Source organism: Xyrauchen texanus, chromosome 8, assembly GCF_025860055.1.
Source record: "Xyrauchen texanus isolate HMW12.3.18 chromosome 8, RBS_HiC_50CHRs, whole genome shotgun sequence".
Lineage (NCBI taxonomy): Eukaryota > Metazoa > Chordata > Actinopteri > Cypriniformes > Catostomidae > Xyrauchen > Xyrauchen texanus.
In genome coordinates, this window is record NC_068283.1 from 42676535 (window position 1) to 42695882 (window position 19348).

Genomic DNA, 19348 nt, shown 5'->3' on the forward strand with positions numbered 1-19348 from the left:
TTCAATGTCTTGTCGAAAAAAACTTGTCAAATCTTCCCCCCCAAAATTCTCAAATGATCTTAAAGCCAAGTCTCTCAAAACCGATCACATTTATATTTGGTGACATTCAACAGAATTGTCCTTATAAGGATGGTGATAAAGATGCCAAACGGTGAAGCTTTATTATGACAACCCTATTGGATATTGACACAAAACTATGTATTTATTCACCAAAATGCATTGAAAATACCATATATTAAACATTTGGTTACAGTGCTGCTTGATTACATTCTGATCTATGTCTGAGCAGAATACTGTAAAGAATTATGTAAAACAATTTAATATTATAAATGATAGTAAATCTACCTAAACATGGCCATTAAAACAATCAATTTAAAGTCCTGACTACAAAAATCTACAGACATATGGCTGTGTCACTGTTTTGAATGTTATTGCTGCTTGCTCCTATTTTTAACTATTATTTAACGTAGAAACTTACAAATATAAGAACAATTTGTAATTAACAAGATGAATTATTAGTTACTTCAATCATGCACCCATGAAGTCAAGTGTGTATTTTTTACATTTTGTATTGTTGACTCACCCAGTTGTACCAGTTCTACAGTTGTGTCGGCTGAAACTCCTCCAGCAAACACTTGACACATATAAACTCCTTTATCTTCAGTTCTGACACTCTTCAGTCTGAGAGAGAAGTTTCCTTTGGAGATTTCATCAGTGAAGAACTCAACTCTGTCTCTGTATTGCTCATGTGATGATTCGGGTAAAGGTTCATTGTTTTGGTAGAGCAGGACCAGAATATCTCCATCTTTATCTGTTTTCTTCCATGAAAGCTCTTCAATCTCTTCAGGTGTGATGTGAGAGTCCACAGAGCAGTTCAGAGTGACGTCTTCACCCGCATACGCAGATATGGAATGACTCGACCCTGATACTATCAGATGGTCTAAAGGATTAAAAATAGTTTAAAGTTCACAAAATAAAATTGAATTTGATTTACTTTGATTTGCACCAGAATTAATGTTCTTCTCACTCACCAACAACATTTATGTGGACCACAGTTTCACCAAATTCCTGGTCATTGTAACTGGTACATGTGTATTGTCCTTCATCTTCAGCTGTCACATTGATCAACAGGAGGGAGAAGTTTCCGTGTTGAATCTGGTCAGTAAAGAAATGAGCTCTATCATGATAATCCTGCTGCTGGACCTCTGGTCGACTCTCACCATCTTGATACAGATGAACCAGAGTCTCTGAGTCTGATCTTCTCCAATCCACCTCCAGTCCTTCAGATAGTAAGGCTTTGTCAACCAAACAGGGCAAGACCACTGAACCTCCCAGAGGAACAACCAAAGGATCAGAGGGTCCTTTCACAACGAACTCTGTAAAGGAAAAGACACTTTGTTCTACTGTGTAAAAATTAGGAAATGCATGTCTTAACCTAAATTGCTTCTACGTACCATCAGTGATCATCAGGAGTGACATAAAAATACAAGTATGAATTTCCATCTTCATAAATAAAAATTAGACTAAATCATCAAATCCTAAAATAAACGTGATAAATAGCTTTTGTCAGAGGTCTTTCAGCAGACGGGCAGAGGACATATCTACAGATACTTTTACTTTCACTTTTTTGCTCAATTATGCGGGCTTGCGCTTCTATAAATCTCAGGTGACACGGAGCACAGGACACCTTTTAAAGAAAGTGATCAAAACAACATTATACATTAAATAAAGAAAGAAAATTACATGTGAACACTTGTTTTAAAAAGGAAACAGCGAAAGTAATTTTTTATGTTCTGTGACTATTTGTCGTGCTTTACCAAAACCGGTTGGTCAATGGTCAAATTTATTCGTGAGAATCGATCCGTAAGATCACAAAATATATTTAAAAGTGTGTCGAGTAGAGCTATAGCACTTTGTTATAACTGTTATTTCTTGGGATATTATAACATTTAAGTGAGGAAAGGGATTTTTTTTTATTTTTTTTAAATATGCTTTTGCTGAAATTTTCTATACATTTAGATAAAATTATAATAATAGTAATAATAATAAAAATAACATCCAACTGCATGTTTTTAAAAATGTAACTGCTCCAGTGTTTCTGATGCCGTAAAAATGCCGAAAAATCCTCAAGACAATCATGTTCATTATTTTTGAACAATTATGGTTGTATATAATGTAACCCCTATGATCTTTTATTTATTATTTAATGTGTACGTGAATTTTGTTACAATACGATATTAGTCTGTAATGGCTGTTAACGGTGATATATATTCGACACCGGAGTCTGGTTTCAACATGCGTATGCGTTTCAACGTATGACGTTTATGTCCCCCCAAAAAAACTTTTCTACACAATAGTCTTAGTTAAAGGTGGATATCATGACACAGCGCTTACTTAAAAAGAAAACAAAATCCTTTCGCACAAAATGTTGTACAGTGCTTACAGAAACGTTAAAAGAGACATCGGTCCTTTAATTTAATTTAACTTGAGTTCTAATTAAGAAATTATGAATTGTAGCAATTCTCTTTTGTAAGTCACTTTGAATGAAGCGTCTGCTCAATGCGACTGTTTAATATTAAGCATGTATTATATATATATAAAATGCTAATGTTGTTTTTTTTTTTTTTCATACATACAAACCATATTGAAGTTGTTTTTAGTAAACACAAACCAACAAAATAAATTATTAATATTTTATGTTTTATCTAAATTATCTGCCAGTTAGTGAGAGCTTTGCTGATCATTTAACACTGTGGATATGTGTGCAATTGCAAGAAAAACTTGCAAAATGTCATGCAGATTAAATATAACATGCATAACAGGAAATCAATATATATATATTAGAAAATATATATTACTGAAGCTAAGCAGGGTTGAGCCTGGTCAGTTCCTGCATGGGAGACCTCCTGTGAAAATTTCTCGGTTACTGTCATAACCTCCGTTCCCTGATGGAGGGAACGAGACGTTATGTCGATGAAGTGACACTAGGGGTCACTCTTGAGAGCCAGAGACATCTTCAGATCTTTGAGAAAAGGCCAATGAGAAGTAGGCGAATTGACGAGTTGAATTTGAATGCCACTCCCCCGACATACGGTTATAAAGGGAGGTCCGGGCAGAAGATTCAGTCAGGTTTTTACACTGAGGAGCCGAGACAAGGTCCCGGCCACTACAGCAGTGTAGTTCAGCCTGTGGCAAGTGGGACACAATGTTTCGTTCCCTCCATCAGGTTACGACAGTAACCGAGACCTTCCCCTTCTTTCACTCACTCGACGTTGTGTAGATGAAGTGATACTAGGGGTCCCTTATACGAAACGTCGGGCTGAACTGTGTTACGTGAACTGCCAATGCAGGTATAGGCAATCTGCTGCGAGCATAGTAACAGATGCACTCGGACTGCACGTAGCCTCCCCAGATGCCCCCTCTGTTACACCACCCTCATTGGCCCATATCAATCATGGCTTCCTAATAATCCCCATCAATTAATTGGCTCTATCACTCTACCTTCTCCTCTCTAGCAATAGCTGGTGTGTGGTGAGCGTACCGGCGCACTATGGCTGCCGTCGTCTGCCATCTAGGTGAATGGTTGAGGAGAGACCCCTGTTCACTGTGTAAAACGCTTGAGTGTACTGCCAGAAAAGCACTATATAAATGTAACGTTCATTAATTCATTCTTTATATATATATATATATATATATATATAAAATTCTAATTATTCACTATAGTAAAAAAAAATAATGGGTTAATGGATACTTTTGCTAGGCAGCATCACATTACTGTCACACTAATTAAACAGTTATCTGACAGAGAATATGAACACTGCTATTCAGTGATACAAACAATAAATAACAGGAAATGTTATTATTTCAAATCCAGATTATTCCCAAGTTTAAATGGCACTGAAACTGAATTGTAAGTTCAGGTGAAGACACAAATCAGCTCATTAAGAGGCAAACAACCAGCTGCTTTATTTTACAGGGAACAAAAAAGATTTTTAGTTATTGTAATCTTTGTCATCTTATCTGCATGATAATAACCTCAACAAATGTATTTATGTTTCTCATTTGGATGCTATTTTGAACCATAAAAATTATCTTTGAAGAAATTTGTTTTTCTTTTTGTACAGCTTTCAACAATTAAACCTTTGTGATGTATAATTTGTCAAACAGACACCTGAAGAATTAAACCAGTTATAAATGACCAGCCCAGTGAAGCAAGACAACAACTAAAAGATTTATGACTGGATTCTCTACTAGTAAGTCTGTCATTTAATATAGTGTGGAACTAAAAATCGAATTTGTTAAAACTAAAGGTTTCATTTTGTGAGTGTGTGTCCACTAAATACACAGAATCCTGTTTAGTGTAAACATTACACATGTTTTCTCCCTCATCTTCATCTGTCACATTGTTCAACAGGAGGGAGAAGTTTCCATGTTGAATCTGGTCAGTAAAGAAATGAGGTCTATCAAGATAATCCTGCTGCTGGTCCTCTGATCAAATGTTCCCACAACAAAATAAGCAGTTTTTATTGCATACTTTATGTATGCCAGAGGAACAACCAGAGGACCAGAACCTTGCACAATGAAAGCCTAAAAATGACAAGACATTTCTAATCAAGACGTTTCTAATCAGGATTTTTATAGAATCTACTTTCACATGTCCCCAAACTGGGAGGGAGATCATGTTCTGCCAATCAGAGATATCCTCTGCATGTAAACAAGAAGTAAATGGTATATAAATGTGTGAGGCCTCGAGTCAGATCATGAAGGAAATATGTTTGATAAAATATTAGCAACAAAACTGAAGCATTTGACACATCATTAAACAGAAGAAAAAAAAACATGTTACAAAAACGAGCAGAACTATTTCAGCAAGAGTTTTAATTTACCACATTAAAAGGCCACATAATTTACAAAAACATGTTTTGAGGGTGTTTTAAAGTGCGAAATGATTCCTGCAACCGATAAGGACAGCACATACCACAGAAACAGAGCAACACAAATACATTGTAAAAATTATTTTTTACATTGTGAAAAGGTTGTGATAATGTTTATATTCAACATACTTGATACGACAAATGTTGGGGTTTATTCACGTTATAATTACGTTTTTTCACAACGTTAGAGTAAAATTGTTACATTTTTATGGTACCCGCAAATCTCCTTGTGAGATTTAAGAACCTACTTACCACGTCCAACCTAATAGAACTTCAAGTGATGTTATCAAATGGTTTTACTGTTTTTTTTTTAATGTTTTTAACGTTACTGTTGTCTTCCAAAGTAAAGAGAACTAACAAGCAATTGCGCGGTCAGCACAAGGTGCTTTTTTATGTCACATTTGACACTGTTAGCAAGGTTGAGCTCATCTGCTGAAAAAAACATAATGAAACATGTAAAAACAGGTCTCTAGCATGCAAGCAAATGTGAGTGAAAATGACTGTGTATGCATGAGGAAAATAATTTGGCCACACCGGATGTCTGACACCTGTCATCAAAGCTTTTGAATTTATGCCATCAGAATCAAAACTGCCTATGCATCTAATCTTATATACAAAATATTTATACTGTGGAAAAACAAACAGACAAACTAAAACTGTGGATGATTGACATGTGCGAGTCTGGTAGTGAAGGATCAATTTTACTTGCTACTACTAAGCTATATCACCTAGAAGTGTGCTGTGCTGGCGAAAAAAGATACTTGTGCGATGCACAATGCTTAGTAAGGGTTTGTCAACAAAACAATGCAAGACCACTTAACCTCCCAGCAGCGCACGTACGACCGCCCTGGCCCAGCCAGTTAATTTCACCCAGGAGGCCAGGTCCTAGTGCTGGTCCCCAGTGCCACGTCCAAGTTCCTGGGCAGCTGGCAAGGACCCTACACCGTGGTGGAATGGGCGGGCCAGATACGCATCGAATCCGGCAGCTGGGATGAAGAAGAGTGGAGCAGAGCTACCATATTAACCTCCTCAAATGCTGGACAGATCCATAGAGACGGGTCGCAGCATTTGCTCAGACAGAGGCCTGGGTGGTAAATTTGGAGAACCAACTCTCCACCAATCAGAAGGAATTGGAAGGCCTGGTCGGACAGTTCAGTGATGAGTTTTCAAGTCGCCCCGGGCAAACCAACTTTATCCATCATGAAATTTGGATCAGATAAAAACAAATACGATACATATTTTATGTTTACAAATTATTCTTTTTAGTTTCACACTTTATTAAATATCTGTTTACAGATTTAGCAGGAGAGATTTAGTCATAAATCTGTCAGATATTGTTATGGTTCACTTGTCTGCATACACTACATTAACCAGTATGGATCTTCAGTTTGAAAGAACATCTATTACAAAGTGATTTTGTTTTTTTAATGTTTACATCTCTAAAAAAGTTACACTTTACAAAACAATGAAGAAAGCCATTGATTTTGCCATACAACACCAGAAATGTCCACCAAATTGTCAAAATAAATATTGCAAATCAAATGTATTGATTTTGCAATATATTCTGTATATCAGAACTTTCTGAAAATGTGTTTTTCCACTGGTCCGTGTAAATTCATGGATTACATATATAGGTAACACTTCAAATAAGGTTGTTAACACAAACTAACAAATAGCTGTGCTTTAGCAACACTTATTAATCTTGGTTCCTGTTCATTTCAACATAAAATATATTTTAAACACTAAACGTTGTTTAGTATATTAATTAGTACTTTAATAAAAAATAAAAAAAATTATTCATGGTACAGGACCTAATGCATTAACTGATGATAACATACATAACATTATCAGCTTAACAAAGCCAGCATACAGTTATTCTACAAACTTAAAAAAACTCCAAATAAATTCCACAGTAACAATTGGGACAGTATACAAAATGCCCATGTAAACAAAAAGGAGTGATTTGTATATAATATACTTAAAATAATCCGGTAAGATAATATAGTAACTTTTGCGGTTTTCATTGTAAGACAAGAAGCATATTTTTATAAAATAGTAATTATTATTTAAAAAATGTTTTGCATAATGTAGTTTTGTTCACTATATCTGTACAAGCAAAAAAACAGACAGAAACAGTTCTTTGAAAGGTGTTTGTGTGTTTTGAGCTAGTTCCTCTTCACCTGAGACAAAACAATTCATGACACGCAAATATTTTCAGAAAGTGAAAGTAAAGTAGCTTATATATAGACGCCTGAATGTACAAGCTCTAATGTCCATATTATTTTAGGATGTGATTGTTTCATCCAATTTTCATTATTGAAGATGGATTTTCTTTACTGTATATTTATGTCACTCCCGATGTTCGCCAATGGTAAGTAGTTGATGTGTGCATTTCAATTTCGTGACAAAATTCCATCAAATATAATTGTGTAGTGTTTAAAAAAAAAATCTATTTTAATTGGTACATTTTTAAATATTTGCTAAAGATTACTTAATTAATATAGGCTTAAGTATTTTATTGTATAAGTTTAGGTTAAGAGAAAAATAAAACATATTTTCTTCCTCACTTTTGCACATTAGAAAAAAGTGTCTTTTCTTTTATAGGGTTCATTGTAAACGGTCCCTCTGATCCTCTGGTTGTTTCTTTGGGAGGTTCAGTGGTTTTGCCATGTTATGTTGATTCACTCTTACCAGCAGAGGACCTGAAGGTAGAATGGAGAAGATCAGACACAGAGACTCTTGTTCATCTGTATCAAGATGGTGAGAGTCGACCAGAGGTCCAGCAGCAGGATTATCATGATAGAGCTCATTTCTTTACTGACCAGATTCAACATGGAAACTTCTCCCTCCTGTTGAACAATGTGACAGCTGAAGATGAGGGACAATACAGATGTAAAGTTTTCAGTGAACAGGACTCTGGTGCAACTGTGGTTGAAATAAAATATAGTGAGTGACAACATCATGAATTACAGTACATAAAATGTTTTATAAAATTCGATTTGGTGTTGTGAAATATAAATGAATTTCATTTAAATCCTTTAGAGCGTTTGATAGTCTCGGGATCAGATCACTCCATATCTGCGTATGCGGGTGAAGACGTCACTCTGAACTGCTCTGTGGACTCTCACATCACACCTGAAGAGATTGAAGAGCTTTCATGGAAGAAAACAGATAAAGATGGAGATATTCTGGTCCTGCTCTACCAAAACAATGAACCTTTACCCGAATCATCACATGAGCAATACAGAGACAGAGTTGAGTTCTTCACTGATGAAATCTCCAAAGGAAACTTCTCTCTCAGACTGAAGAGTGTCAGAACTGAAGATAAAGGAGTTTATATGTGTCAAGTGTTTGCTGGAGGAGTTTCAGCCAAAACAACTGTAGTGCTTGAACAACTGGGTAAGTTGGCAATAAAACACAAAAATATTACTTACTATATTTTATGGTGACAGGACTGTTATCTTTTTTCTAAAAGAAATGATTTAAAAGAATGCCTAAATTTACTGTAGCTGTAAGCATCAATAACAGGCACAACAGTGACACATACTATATACAGTCTATGTCAGTAGATATTTGTAGTCAGGACATTACCTTTTCGTGATTTTAAGATCTGTATTTAAGTTTTAATGGCTGTATGTAGGCTTACATAATTTATAATATTCAAATTTAAGTAGCATGTAGCACTGTAACAAAATGTACGGTAGTGTGGAAAGGAAAACTGAGTACAGTTTTTTGTTTTTTGCTAAACTGTAAGAAGACTGACAAGAATAAACATGACATTTTTCACATGAGAAAACTTTAACTGGCTACCAACAAAATAAATATAACAAAATACTCCGTTCATTGTTCCTGTTTTCCGCAATTATTTGTGTGAATGCACTAAATCCATCCATCCATCCATCCATTTATCCATCCATTCAGCCATCCAGGGGCAATAAGAGGCGCAATAGTCACACAATAACAGTAATGATGTGTTATTATGAGTTCCCCGTCTGTTGTTCACTTCGACGTTGTGTCGAAGAAGTGACACTAGGGGTCTCTCTTGAGTGCCGAATATGCCTCTGAACTGTGAAAAAAGGCCAATGAGAAGTTGGCAGACAGTATTTGCATACCCGCCCCCAGACATACGGGTATTTAAGCGGGCAAATATGCTGAGTTCATTGAAAAATTTTCTTTGGAGCCGATGGTAGTGCATACAGTCTGTTGCAAGTCACACACAAGTTCCTGATTCTTCCTCTGACGCTCTGCTTGCTGTTGGATTGACGGTACACTACAGCGGCTTTCTCCTTCGTTGCACAGCAGTGCTGCTTTGCCCCTGGGCGCTTCGACAGCGCAGAGAAACTCTGTATAGAGTTATTTAAAAGAGTGATTTCCCTTTTGAAAGTAAAAGTGGAAGTGGTGGTGGCGTAGTGGCTAAAGCACAGCACTGTTAATCAGAAGGTCACAGGTTCTAACCCCACGGCCACCACCATTGTGTCCTTGAGCAAGGCACTTAACTCCAGGTTGTTCCGGGGGGATTGTCCCTGTAATAACTGCACTGTAAGTCGCTTTGGATAAAAGCGTCTGCCAAATGCATAAATGTAAATGTAAAAGTGTATTTCCTCTAAAAGAGCAAAACACAGCGGCGTTAAACGTCCTTTCAGGACACGTCTTTTAAAAGATGCTCTTCTGCCCCTGTGTTGTTCCTGGATGCGGTAGAGTCCTCTCCGCTTCAGACGGCCACAGGCGTTGTCTCGTGTGTCTGGGCAGCGATCACACCGAGGCTGCGTTTGTGGATGGCTCATGCTCTCACTGCGAGGGTATGACCATGGCAACGTTGCGGTCGCGGCTTGCTTTCAACAGAAAGCACGGCACTCCAGCTGACCCCGCATTGCTCCTACTTCCAACGGGATTGAGGATGATGCGGCTGGTGCTGGAGGCGATCTGGGGATGGCAGCAGGTGCAGCTCCGCCGGGTACGCCACCCGCCCCACAGCACGCTCGTTGACTCCCGTCCACGCTCGAGGTAACAGCGGCTCACCTCACAGCCAGTCTGCCTATCCTCTCGAGCTCGAAGTGGATGAGCTCGCCATTGCATTGGAGAGCACGGCTTCTGATGCTGAAGACTCCCCTGGCCTGCCGCCTTCAGGCCTGCACGCCCAGGCAGAGTCGGACACGCAGATGACTGACATGCTTTCCCGGGCCGCCGCTAGTATGGGGTTGGATTGGAACCCTCTGTCCTCCCCACAGCCATCGCGGTTGGATGACTGGTTCCTGGGGTCCGGGCGCTGCTCACAGCCACGCCCCCCCGTCCCGTTTTTCCCAGAGGTGCACGATGACCTGACGTCATCGTGGAGAGCACCCATCTCCACTCGTCACAGTGCCACTCGCTCATCCACTCTCACTACCCTCGACGGCGGAGTGGCCCATGGATACACAGCGATTCCCAAGGTGGATAGGGCTGATGTGCTCCATTTATGCCACGGAAGCCCTACCACCTGTTGGGGTCACCCTGTGCTCCCCTCCAAGCCCTGTAGGACAACATCCTCGCTCACCACGAAGGCCTACAGTGCCGCCGGACATGTCGCTTCCGCCCTGCACGCCATGGCCCTCCTGCAAGTCCACCAGGCCAAGGCGCTCAAAGATCTGCATGGGGGTTGCCCTGATCCTGATGTGCTGCAGGAACTGCGCTCAGCGACCGGCCTCGTGCTTAGAGCCACGAAGGTCACAGCGCAGTCACTCGGGCAGGGCGATGGCCACGCTCGTGGTCCAGGAATGTCATCTGTGGCTGAACCTGGTCGAGATGCTTGAAACCGACAAGGCTTGCTTTCTCAACACCCCTGTCTCCCAGTTCGGCATCTTCGGCGACACCGTCGAGGACTTTGCCTAGCAGTTCTCTGCGGTGAAGCAGACGGAGGCCAAATCTCACATCCTGCCCCACCACAAGCCTGCTGCCATGGGCCATGCCCCGTCTGCTAAGAGGGCATCCTCCTGCGGTGAAGAAACCTGCTCCGCTTCAACCTGGGCCCAGCTCTCAGCCCACGCGACGAGCACTCCGCAGTAAACCGACGCCCCCCGTCTCACGGACTCCCTCGAGGACCCAGAAGGCTCCCAGGCGCTCCTGAGACGATTAACCCAAGGACCAAGATGTTAGCTCTGGAGCTGGAAAGACCACTCCATCCTCCAGTGGAGGGTCGGGAGGAGAATCTTTTGTTGAATTAGTCAGGGCTGCGGCACTCATATTCTCAATAACAGAGCTATTTCCTTTGTCTCTGGGTCACCTGGCCCTCAAATGCCATTCTCACGGCACTCTGCCTCCATACCTCAACAGTCCCGGTACGCTGGACGCAGACCCTCTGCCCTCAGCCCCACGACGGTTCCCCGGCCGGCCGGTTCTGATGAGTCCAGATAACGCACTTACCAGACCTCCTCCTCAGTCATTAACCCGCCCCCTGCCGGATGCGTGGAGCAAGGTAAGTGCTTTGAGTCTTTTCTCAGCACTAGAGCCTCGGGACGCACCCTTGCCTCCCGATGGCATACTACCTGCTTCGCCCCGCTGCGAAGCCCCGCCGGGTACGTCAAAAATACTCGTCCCCTTGGTGCCCCTAGCACTAAGCTTGGATGCGTGGCTTTCACTTCCAACCCGTCACGCTGGCTGGCCCGGCCATCCGACTCGGTTACACAATTCAGTTTGCCAGGCCCCTCCTCCCTTCGCAGGCATCCACTTTACCGCAGTACACGGCGAGCATGCCAAATCCCTGCGCATGGAAATCACTACTCTTTTACTCAAAGACGAGATAGAGCCTGTCCCTCCAACCACAATGAAGAAGGGTTTCTACAGCCCTTACTTCATTGTACCCAAGAAAGGCGGCAGCTTACGACCGGTCTTGGACTTGCGAGTTTTCAAACGGGCTTTGCTCAAACTCCTGTTCAAAATGCTCATGCAAAAACACATCTTAACTTGCGTCTGGCATCTAGATTGGTTCGCAGTGGTATACCTGAAGGACGCGTACTTCCAAGTCTCAATTCTGCCTCGAGACCGACCCTTTCTATGGTTCGCATTCGGCGGCCAGGTGTATCAGTACAAAGTCCTCCCCTTCGGCATGTCTCTGTCCCCTCGCGTCTTCACGAAATTTGCATAGGCAGCCCTTGCCCCGCTCTGAGAAGCCAGCATTCGCATGCTCAATCACCTCGACGACTGGCTTATTCTGGCCCACTCCCGAGAGTTACTATGCGCTCACAGAAACAAGCCGTCTGGGACTTCAGATCAACTGGGAAAAGAGCAAGCTTGTCCTGGTTCAGAGCATCTCTTTTCTCGGCATGGAGTTAGACTCAGTCTCAATGTCAGCACACCTCACCAATGAGCATGTGCAGTCGGTGCTGAGATGCCTCGCCACTTTAAGGCCAGGCACAATGGTCCCTTTAAAACTTTTCCAGAGGCTCCAGGGGCATATGTCATCCTCCATGGCGGTCGCGCCACTGGGGTTGATGCATATGAGACCGCTTCAGCACTGGCTTCAGACTCGAGTCCCGAGACGAGCGGCACGCACTGTTTGATGATCGGGGGTGATCATCCTCGCCTTCTGCCAAACATTCAAACCCTGGACAGACCTCTACTTTCTGCGGGCAGGAGTACCCTTACAGCAGGTGTCCTGACGCATCCTGGTCAGGTCAGACGCCTCCAGATTGGGTTGGGGCCATGTGCAACGGGCATACAGCTGCAGACCATTGGAAAGGGGCCCCGATGTGCTGGCACATAAATTGCCTAGAGTTGCTGGCTCTTTTCTTTGCCCTGCGGAAGTTACTCCCGTTAGTTCGAGACAAAAATTTCTTAGTCAGGTCAGACAGCACCACCACGGTAGCTTACATAGCCAGCGTATGTCCCCCCACGTCACAACTCGCCCGTCGTCTCCTCCTTTGGAGCCAGCAATGACTCAAGTCACTGCGTGCCACTCACATCCCCGGCAACCTCAATGTGGCAGCGGACGCACTGTGATGACAATTCTTGCCCAGTGGAGAGTGGAGGATTCATCCCCAGTCGATCCAGCTGATTTGGGAACGGTTCGGCAAGGCCCAGGTGGACCTGTTTGCCTCCTGAGAGACCTCCCACTGCCTGATCCGGTATGCCGAACAGAGGCTCCCCTCGGGGCAGACGCACTGGCACACAGCTGGCCTGCGGGGCTGCGCAAGTAAGCATTTCCCCCAGTGAGACTTCTTGCACAGGAGCTGTGCAAGGTCAGGGAGGATGAGGAACAAGTCACCCTAGTGGCTCCCTATTAGTCCACCCGGGCCTGGTTCTCGGACCTCATACTCCTCGCAACAGCCCCTTCCTGGTGAATTCCCCTGAGGAAGGACCTTCTTTCTCAGGGACGGGGCACGCTCTGGAATCCACACCCAGACCTTTGGAACCTCCACGTCTGGTCCCTGGACAGGATGCAGAAGATCTAGCTGGTCTACCACCTACCATCGTAGACACGATCAACCAAGCCAGAGCCCCTTCTACTAGACATCTTTACGCCCTGAAGTGTCGTGAATTGGTGTTCTTCCTGGGCTGAAGAGCCGCAGAGGTGCGCAGTTAGGTCAGTGCTCTTATTTCTGCAGGAGAGGCTGGAGGGGAGTTCCTACGTGGACTCCCCTTTGTGTATTGTCCACGGTACAGTCCCCTTACGGGTGAACCCGCGTATCCCTTAGGCAGTCTCAGCTGCCCTCCGGTCGCCATGTTGTAGCAACTCCCCCCTCCTAGCGAGGCTGGATCTACCACTACGCCACTTTCCACATGCCGCCTAAAAACCCATGTGATGTATTCACCACCCTTACCTCCCTTCCGGGCAGGTGTGGTCTCCGCAGGGTCTTTTCCCCCTGAAAGAATAGGAAACTGAGTAAGACCCCCTTCCCTCGATGCGTGTAAGGGTCCCGGCCCTTTTCTTGCTCTATGCGGAGAAACATGGAGACAAAAGAGGCCAAGCCAAGCTCGGCCAGTTCCCAGGTTGGCAAGCATCGCCTTGTTTCCCTGTCTAGGGTAACCAGAAGGATTCCGACGACTTTTTGGAGGCATTGGGGAAGGTCTGACACAGCTGTTCCCCTTATGAAATACCTGCCAGCTCATGTGTCAGTAGAACACGTTCACGGCTCAGCGCATCTGTGTAACTTCTCGTTCCATCCATCAGGGAACTGAGGTTACATACGTAACCTAGACATTAGTTAAGGTGATGTATGCTAAAGCAAATGTTGATTGTTTTAAAATTGGCTTTGTTAAAGTCACCGGTAATAATAAACGTGGCCTCAGGGTGCGCGGTTTCCTGCTCACTTATACTCCCATACAGTTCCTTGAGTGCCCAGTCTGTGTCGGTTTGTGGGGGGATGTACAAAGCTGTGATAATGACCGCTGTGAATTCCATCGGTAGCCAGAATGGTCGACACAGAAGCATGAGATATTCCAGATCAGGAGAGCAGAAAGACTTGATAAAATGTATGTTCCTCTGATCACACCATGATTTGTTGATCATAAAACATACACCACCACCTCTGCTTTTACCTGAGAGGTCTTTCGCTCTGTCCGCTCGGTGCACAGAGAACCCCGCGGGTTTGATGGCCGAGTCTGGAATCTCTGCAGACATCCAAGTTTCTGTAAGGCAGATAACGCACCAGTCCCTCGTTGGAAAGAGATCCATGCTGTCAACTCACAGAGCTTGTTGTCCAGAGACTGAACATTTGCCAGTAGTATACTGGGTAGCAGGGGTCGATTTGAGTCAAGTCAAGTCAATTTAATTTGTATAGCGCCTTTCACAACACACATCATTTCAAAGCAGCTTTACAGAAGATCAGCATTAACAGATGATAAAACTGTAATGTCTATAAAGCTGATGAATCATCATTGTGTAATTAGATAAAATACAATTCTTAATCGTGTTTAAAAATAATTAAATAATAATTGTATTAATAACCCCAGTGAGCAAGCTGAAGGTGACTGTGGCAAGGAACACAAAACTCCATAAGATCTTGATCAATGTAGAATAATAACCTTGGGAGAAACCATACTCACTGTGGGGGCCAGTTCCGCTCTGGCTAACATCATGAATATAATGTAAATATTACTTATGTATAGTTAAAATCATGGTTTAAAATGATTAAACTATGTGTTAAGGGACAGTTTTTAAACATCGATTTTGTTTGAACTGTAAGATTAAAGACCAATGTCTTTGAATTCCTTCCTGGATTAACTGCAGAAGTTCACATAGATGCAATTGTCCTTGTTAATTGGCTAATGAAGGCTTTTGTTGGCAATAGTTGGTCTATGCATTCCATTTCAAGAACGTAGTCCATCAATATATCGAGGTGATGCAAGCAGAGATCTGGGATGTGAAATGCAGTTCAACCTGGCCGGTAATTTCGGTGTGGTCCATCCTAAATCCAAGGTTCAGTGGCATATGAAGTATCCCATGTTTATGATTGGAGTTGGCATCAGTTCATCCTCTGAAGACAATCATAATAGACTGAAGTGATGTTTGGCTGGCACCGGCTGCATTTAATCATCATCATTCAGCGACATGTAGCAGTGGAGTCCAACACGAAGCAGGAATGGTGCTGGATCAAGCCGGTTCTGGTGACCTCAGGATAGGAGTCCCGAGGTTGAACATGGAAACAAATAAAATAGTATTAGCATAGATGCCAGTAATTTATTGCAGAGTTAGAGATCATGATCAATGTTTCTGGTTTCTGGTTCCGGCAGACCCAACTAAAGCAGCCTAATTGTGGGTTGGAGGATAAATTACGTGTATGCCTGGCTAAATAGATGAGTCTTTAGTCTAGACTTAAACTGAGGAAGTGTGTCTGCATCTCGAACAGTGTTAGGGAGACTAATCCATAATTTAGGAACCAAATATGAAAAGGATCTACCTCCTTTTGTGGATTTTGATATTCTAGGAACTATTAACAGGCCAGAATTTTGCGATATTAATGAACGTGTTGGAATATAGCGTGGTAGAAGATCACTTAAGTACTGCGGAGCTAGACCACTCAAAGATTTGTACGTAGTTAACAGAATTTTAAAATTAATACAGAATTTAACAGGTAGCCAATGTAACAATGATAAAATGGGACTAATATGATCATATGTCTTGGTTCTTGTTAGCACTCTGGCTGCTGCATTTATTTATTGATCTTTCTGGACATCCTCCCAGTAATGCATTACAATAATCTAGTCTTGAGGTCATGAATGCATGAATTAGTTTTTCGGCATCAGCATCAGAGAGCATGTGGCTTAATTTAGCAATATTTCTTAGGTGGAAGAATGCTGTTCTACAAACATTGGTAATTTGATTTTCAAAGGACAGATTGGTATCAAATATAACACCTAAGTTCTTTGCTGTTGAAGACGATGTAACAGTGCATCCATCTAGAGTCAAATTATATTGTAGTGGCTTATTTTTAGAGATTTTTGGTCCAATAATTAGTACCTCTGTTTTGTCAGAATTGAGTAGAAGGAAATTTCTGGCCATCCAATCTTTTATTTTATTGATACACTCTGCTAATTTCGAGAATTGTGAAATCTCATCAGGTTTTGAAGAAATATAAAGTTGTGTATCATCAGCATAGCAGTGGAAACTTATTCCAGGACTCCTGAATAATATCTCCCAGGGGAAGCATATACATGGAGAAAAGCAGAGGCCCTAAAACTGATCCCTGTGGCACTCCATGTTTTACTTTTATTTGGTTTGACAATTCCTCATTTACATAGACAAAGTGGTAGCGGTCTGCTAAATATGACCTAAACCATGCTAATGCAACTCCACAAATGCCAACCTAATTCTCCAGCCTATTCAAGAGAATGTCATGATCTATCGTGTCGAATGCAGCACTAAGATCTAAAAGCACTAGAAGAGAAATGCAGCCGCGATCAGATGATAAGAGCAAGTCATTTGTAACTCTGATGAGTGCAGTCTCTGTACTGTGATGAGGCCTAAATTCTGACTGAAATTCTTCGTATATACTATTTCTCTGTAGAAATGAACATATTTGGGAGGATACTACCTTTTCTAGTATTTTTGACACAAATGGAAGATTTGAAATCGGTCTATAATTAGCCAGTTCTCCAGGATCAAGTTGTGGCTTCTTAATAAGCGGTTTGATAATTGCCATTTTAAAGTTTCTGGGGACATGTCCTAAGCATAGCGAGGAGTTAATTATATTAAGCAGAGGTTCTGAAATTACAGGAGATACCTCTTTTAAGAGCTTAGTTGTATAGGATCAAACAAACATGTTGTAGCTTTTGATGTTTTGATAAGTTTTGTTAGCTCTTCGTGACCTATGACAGAGAAAGATTGAAGTTGCACGTGAGGAAAATTATTAGGCACTGTTTTCTGAGGTGCGATGACAGATGATTGCATAATTCCAATTTTATTTCTGATTATTTAAATTTTATCTGTAAAGAAATTCATGAAGTTATTACTCTTATGCTGTGAAATAATATCTGGTTCTGTTGATGATTTATTCCTAACCAATTTAGGCACAGTACTGAATAAACATCTAGGATTGTTGTGGTTATTTTCTATGAGTTTACTAAAATATACTGACCTGGCAGCTTTGAGTGCGTGTCTGTAGCTACAGACACTATCCTTCCATGCACATCGAAATACTTCTAATTTTGTATTTTTCCACATGCGCTCCATTTTCCGAGCTGCTCTCTTGAGAGCATGAGTGTGCTCATTGTACCATGGTGCAGGGCTTATTTCTTTTAATTTTCTTTAATCGAAGTGGGGCGATAACATCAAGGGTGCTAGAGAAGACTGCATTTATATTTTTTATTATTCATCAAGTTCTTCTGGGCTTTGGGGTTTATTGAGTGTATGAGATAGATCTGGAAGATTATTATATCTTTAGTGGTCGAAAGAATAGTTGTACCTGAACGATAGCGTGGTGTAGATTGTGTAACATTAGTTGATTGTAGCATACAAGAGACGAGGTAATGATCCGAGATGTCATCGCTCTGTTGCAGAATTTCTATATTATCAACATCAACTCCATATGGCAGAATTAAATCTAGCGTATGATTATGGCGATGAGTTGGTCCTCTTACATTTTGTCTGACTCCAAGAGAGTTGAGAATATTGATAAATGCTAATCCCAGTTTATCATTTTCATTATCTATGTGAATGTTGAAGTCACCAACAGTTAAGGCTATATCTACAGTAACTACAAGATCTGATAAAAAATTAGCAAATTCACTAAGGAAATCAGAATAAGGCCCGGGTGATCTATACATTGTAGCAAGGGTAAAAGACCCCTATAAAAAATAGATTTTATTTCTATTTGACGGTGTCACATTAAGCATTATTAATTCAAAAGACTTACATTTGTATCCTGTCCTCTGAGTAACACCAAAAACTTCACTGTAAATTGTAGCAACACCTCCTCCTCGACCCTTCAGACGAGGCTCATGTTTATAACAATAACCTGGGGGAGTAGATACATTTAAACTAATAAAGTCATCCGGTTTAAGCCAGGTTTCAGGCAAACAGAGCACATCCAACCTATGATCTGTAATCATTTCATTGGCAATTAGTGCTTTGGTAGAAAGAGATCTAATGTTTAGTAGCCCTATTTTTATATGATGTGTATTTTTAATTTATTTGTTTTGTTCAAGTTTGACCTTAATCAAATTTTTTCTAAATTATTTAGTGTATTGTGTTTGGTAGTTCAGGGAACAGACACAGTATCTATGAGATATCTAGGTGAAACAGTCTATATGTGTTGTAGTTTATGTGACCTGTGTGATGTCTGTAACAGCAATTTTCAGAGGTTAATAAAAACAGCATCAAAAGTGTAAGAAAACTTTCAGGAGGCAAATTGTAATAAAGAGAAAAGGTTTATTCTTCTGAGGATTCTTTTCACAAACCGCAGCTACCCAGTTTCGAAACAGAATGCCTGTTAGACTCAACAAAACATAGATGTTTTATACAGTTCTCCAACATTGTAACCCCTCCCACCCAGTTTCTAGATATCCCATATCTTTAAACTGGTTTGGGATGGTTTCTACCCCCCCCGCCCCAGGGCAGGTCAAACTGTTCTTTGTCCCTGAGAAGCCAAAAAGGCCTTCATTTACGACCTAAATTACCTCCTGCTTCTCTCAGGAGGGGGCATGGGACTTCATTTTATTACTAAACGACCCCCTGTATTCTCCTGAAAAAGTCACTTCTCGGGCTCTAGGTGTCTATCTTTCTGGCCCATCTGGTTTTATTACGTTTGTTCTTTCCTGTCCTGCTTCAGCTGCTGGACGCCCTCACAGAAACACATGATTAAATGAAATTAACAGTTTGGGAACAAATAAATATAATAATACTGAATTTTTCCGTAACAGTTTCCTCCTCTTTATCATTTCACTTGATAAACTATATATATAAAAATTCAGCCTTGTTTTCCTAATTTTAGTCAAACCCA

General features: G+C 41.5%; 3 protein-coding genes across 5 annotated transcripts in view; 1 reads left to right on the forward strand and 2 right to left on the reverse strand.

The window, feature by feature from the left end:
- The window catches only part of LOC127647779 (uncharacterized), a 33559-nt gene extending 31997 nt beyond the window's left edge, over positions 1–1562 (reverse strand). The window contains exons 1-3 of the mRNA XM_052132246.1: positions 1455–1562; positions 1032–1376; positions 584–940 (exon numbers count right to left, since the gene is read on the reverse strand). Of these exons, the coding sequence (XP_051988206.1) occupies positions 584–940; positions 1032–1376; positions 1455–1509 (757 nt within the window). The 5' untranslated portion in view covers positions 1510–1562. The remainder of the gene's footprint in view (positions 1–583; positions 941–1031; positions 1377–1454) is intronic.
- The window catches only part of LOC127647777 (uncharacterized), a 227109-nt gene that overhangs the window by 63400 nt on the left and 144361 nt on the right, over positions 1–19348 (reverse strand). The window lies entirely within an intron of this gene.
- The window catches only part of LOC127647782 (V-set and immunoglobulin domain-containing protein 1-like), a 100752-nt gene continuing 88624 nt past the window's right edge, over positions 7221–19348 (forward strand). For all 3 annotated transcript variants that reach the window (XM_052132252.1, XM_052132254.1, XM_052132253.1), the window contains exons 1-3: positions 7221–7305; positions 7539–7880; positions 7977–8333. In XM_052132252.1, the coding sequence (XP_051988212.1) occupies positions 7257–7305; positions 7539–7880; positions 7977–8333 (748 nt within the window). In that variant the 5' untranslated portion in view covers positions 7221–7256. The remainder of the gene's footprint in view (positions 7306–7538; positions 7881–7976; positions 8334–19348) is intronic.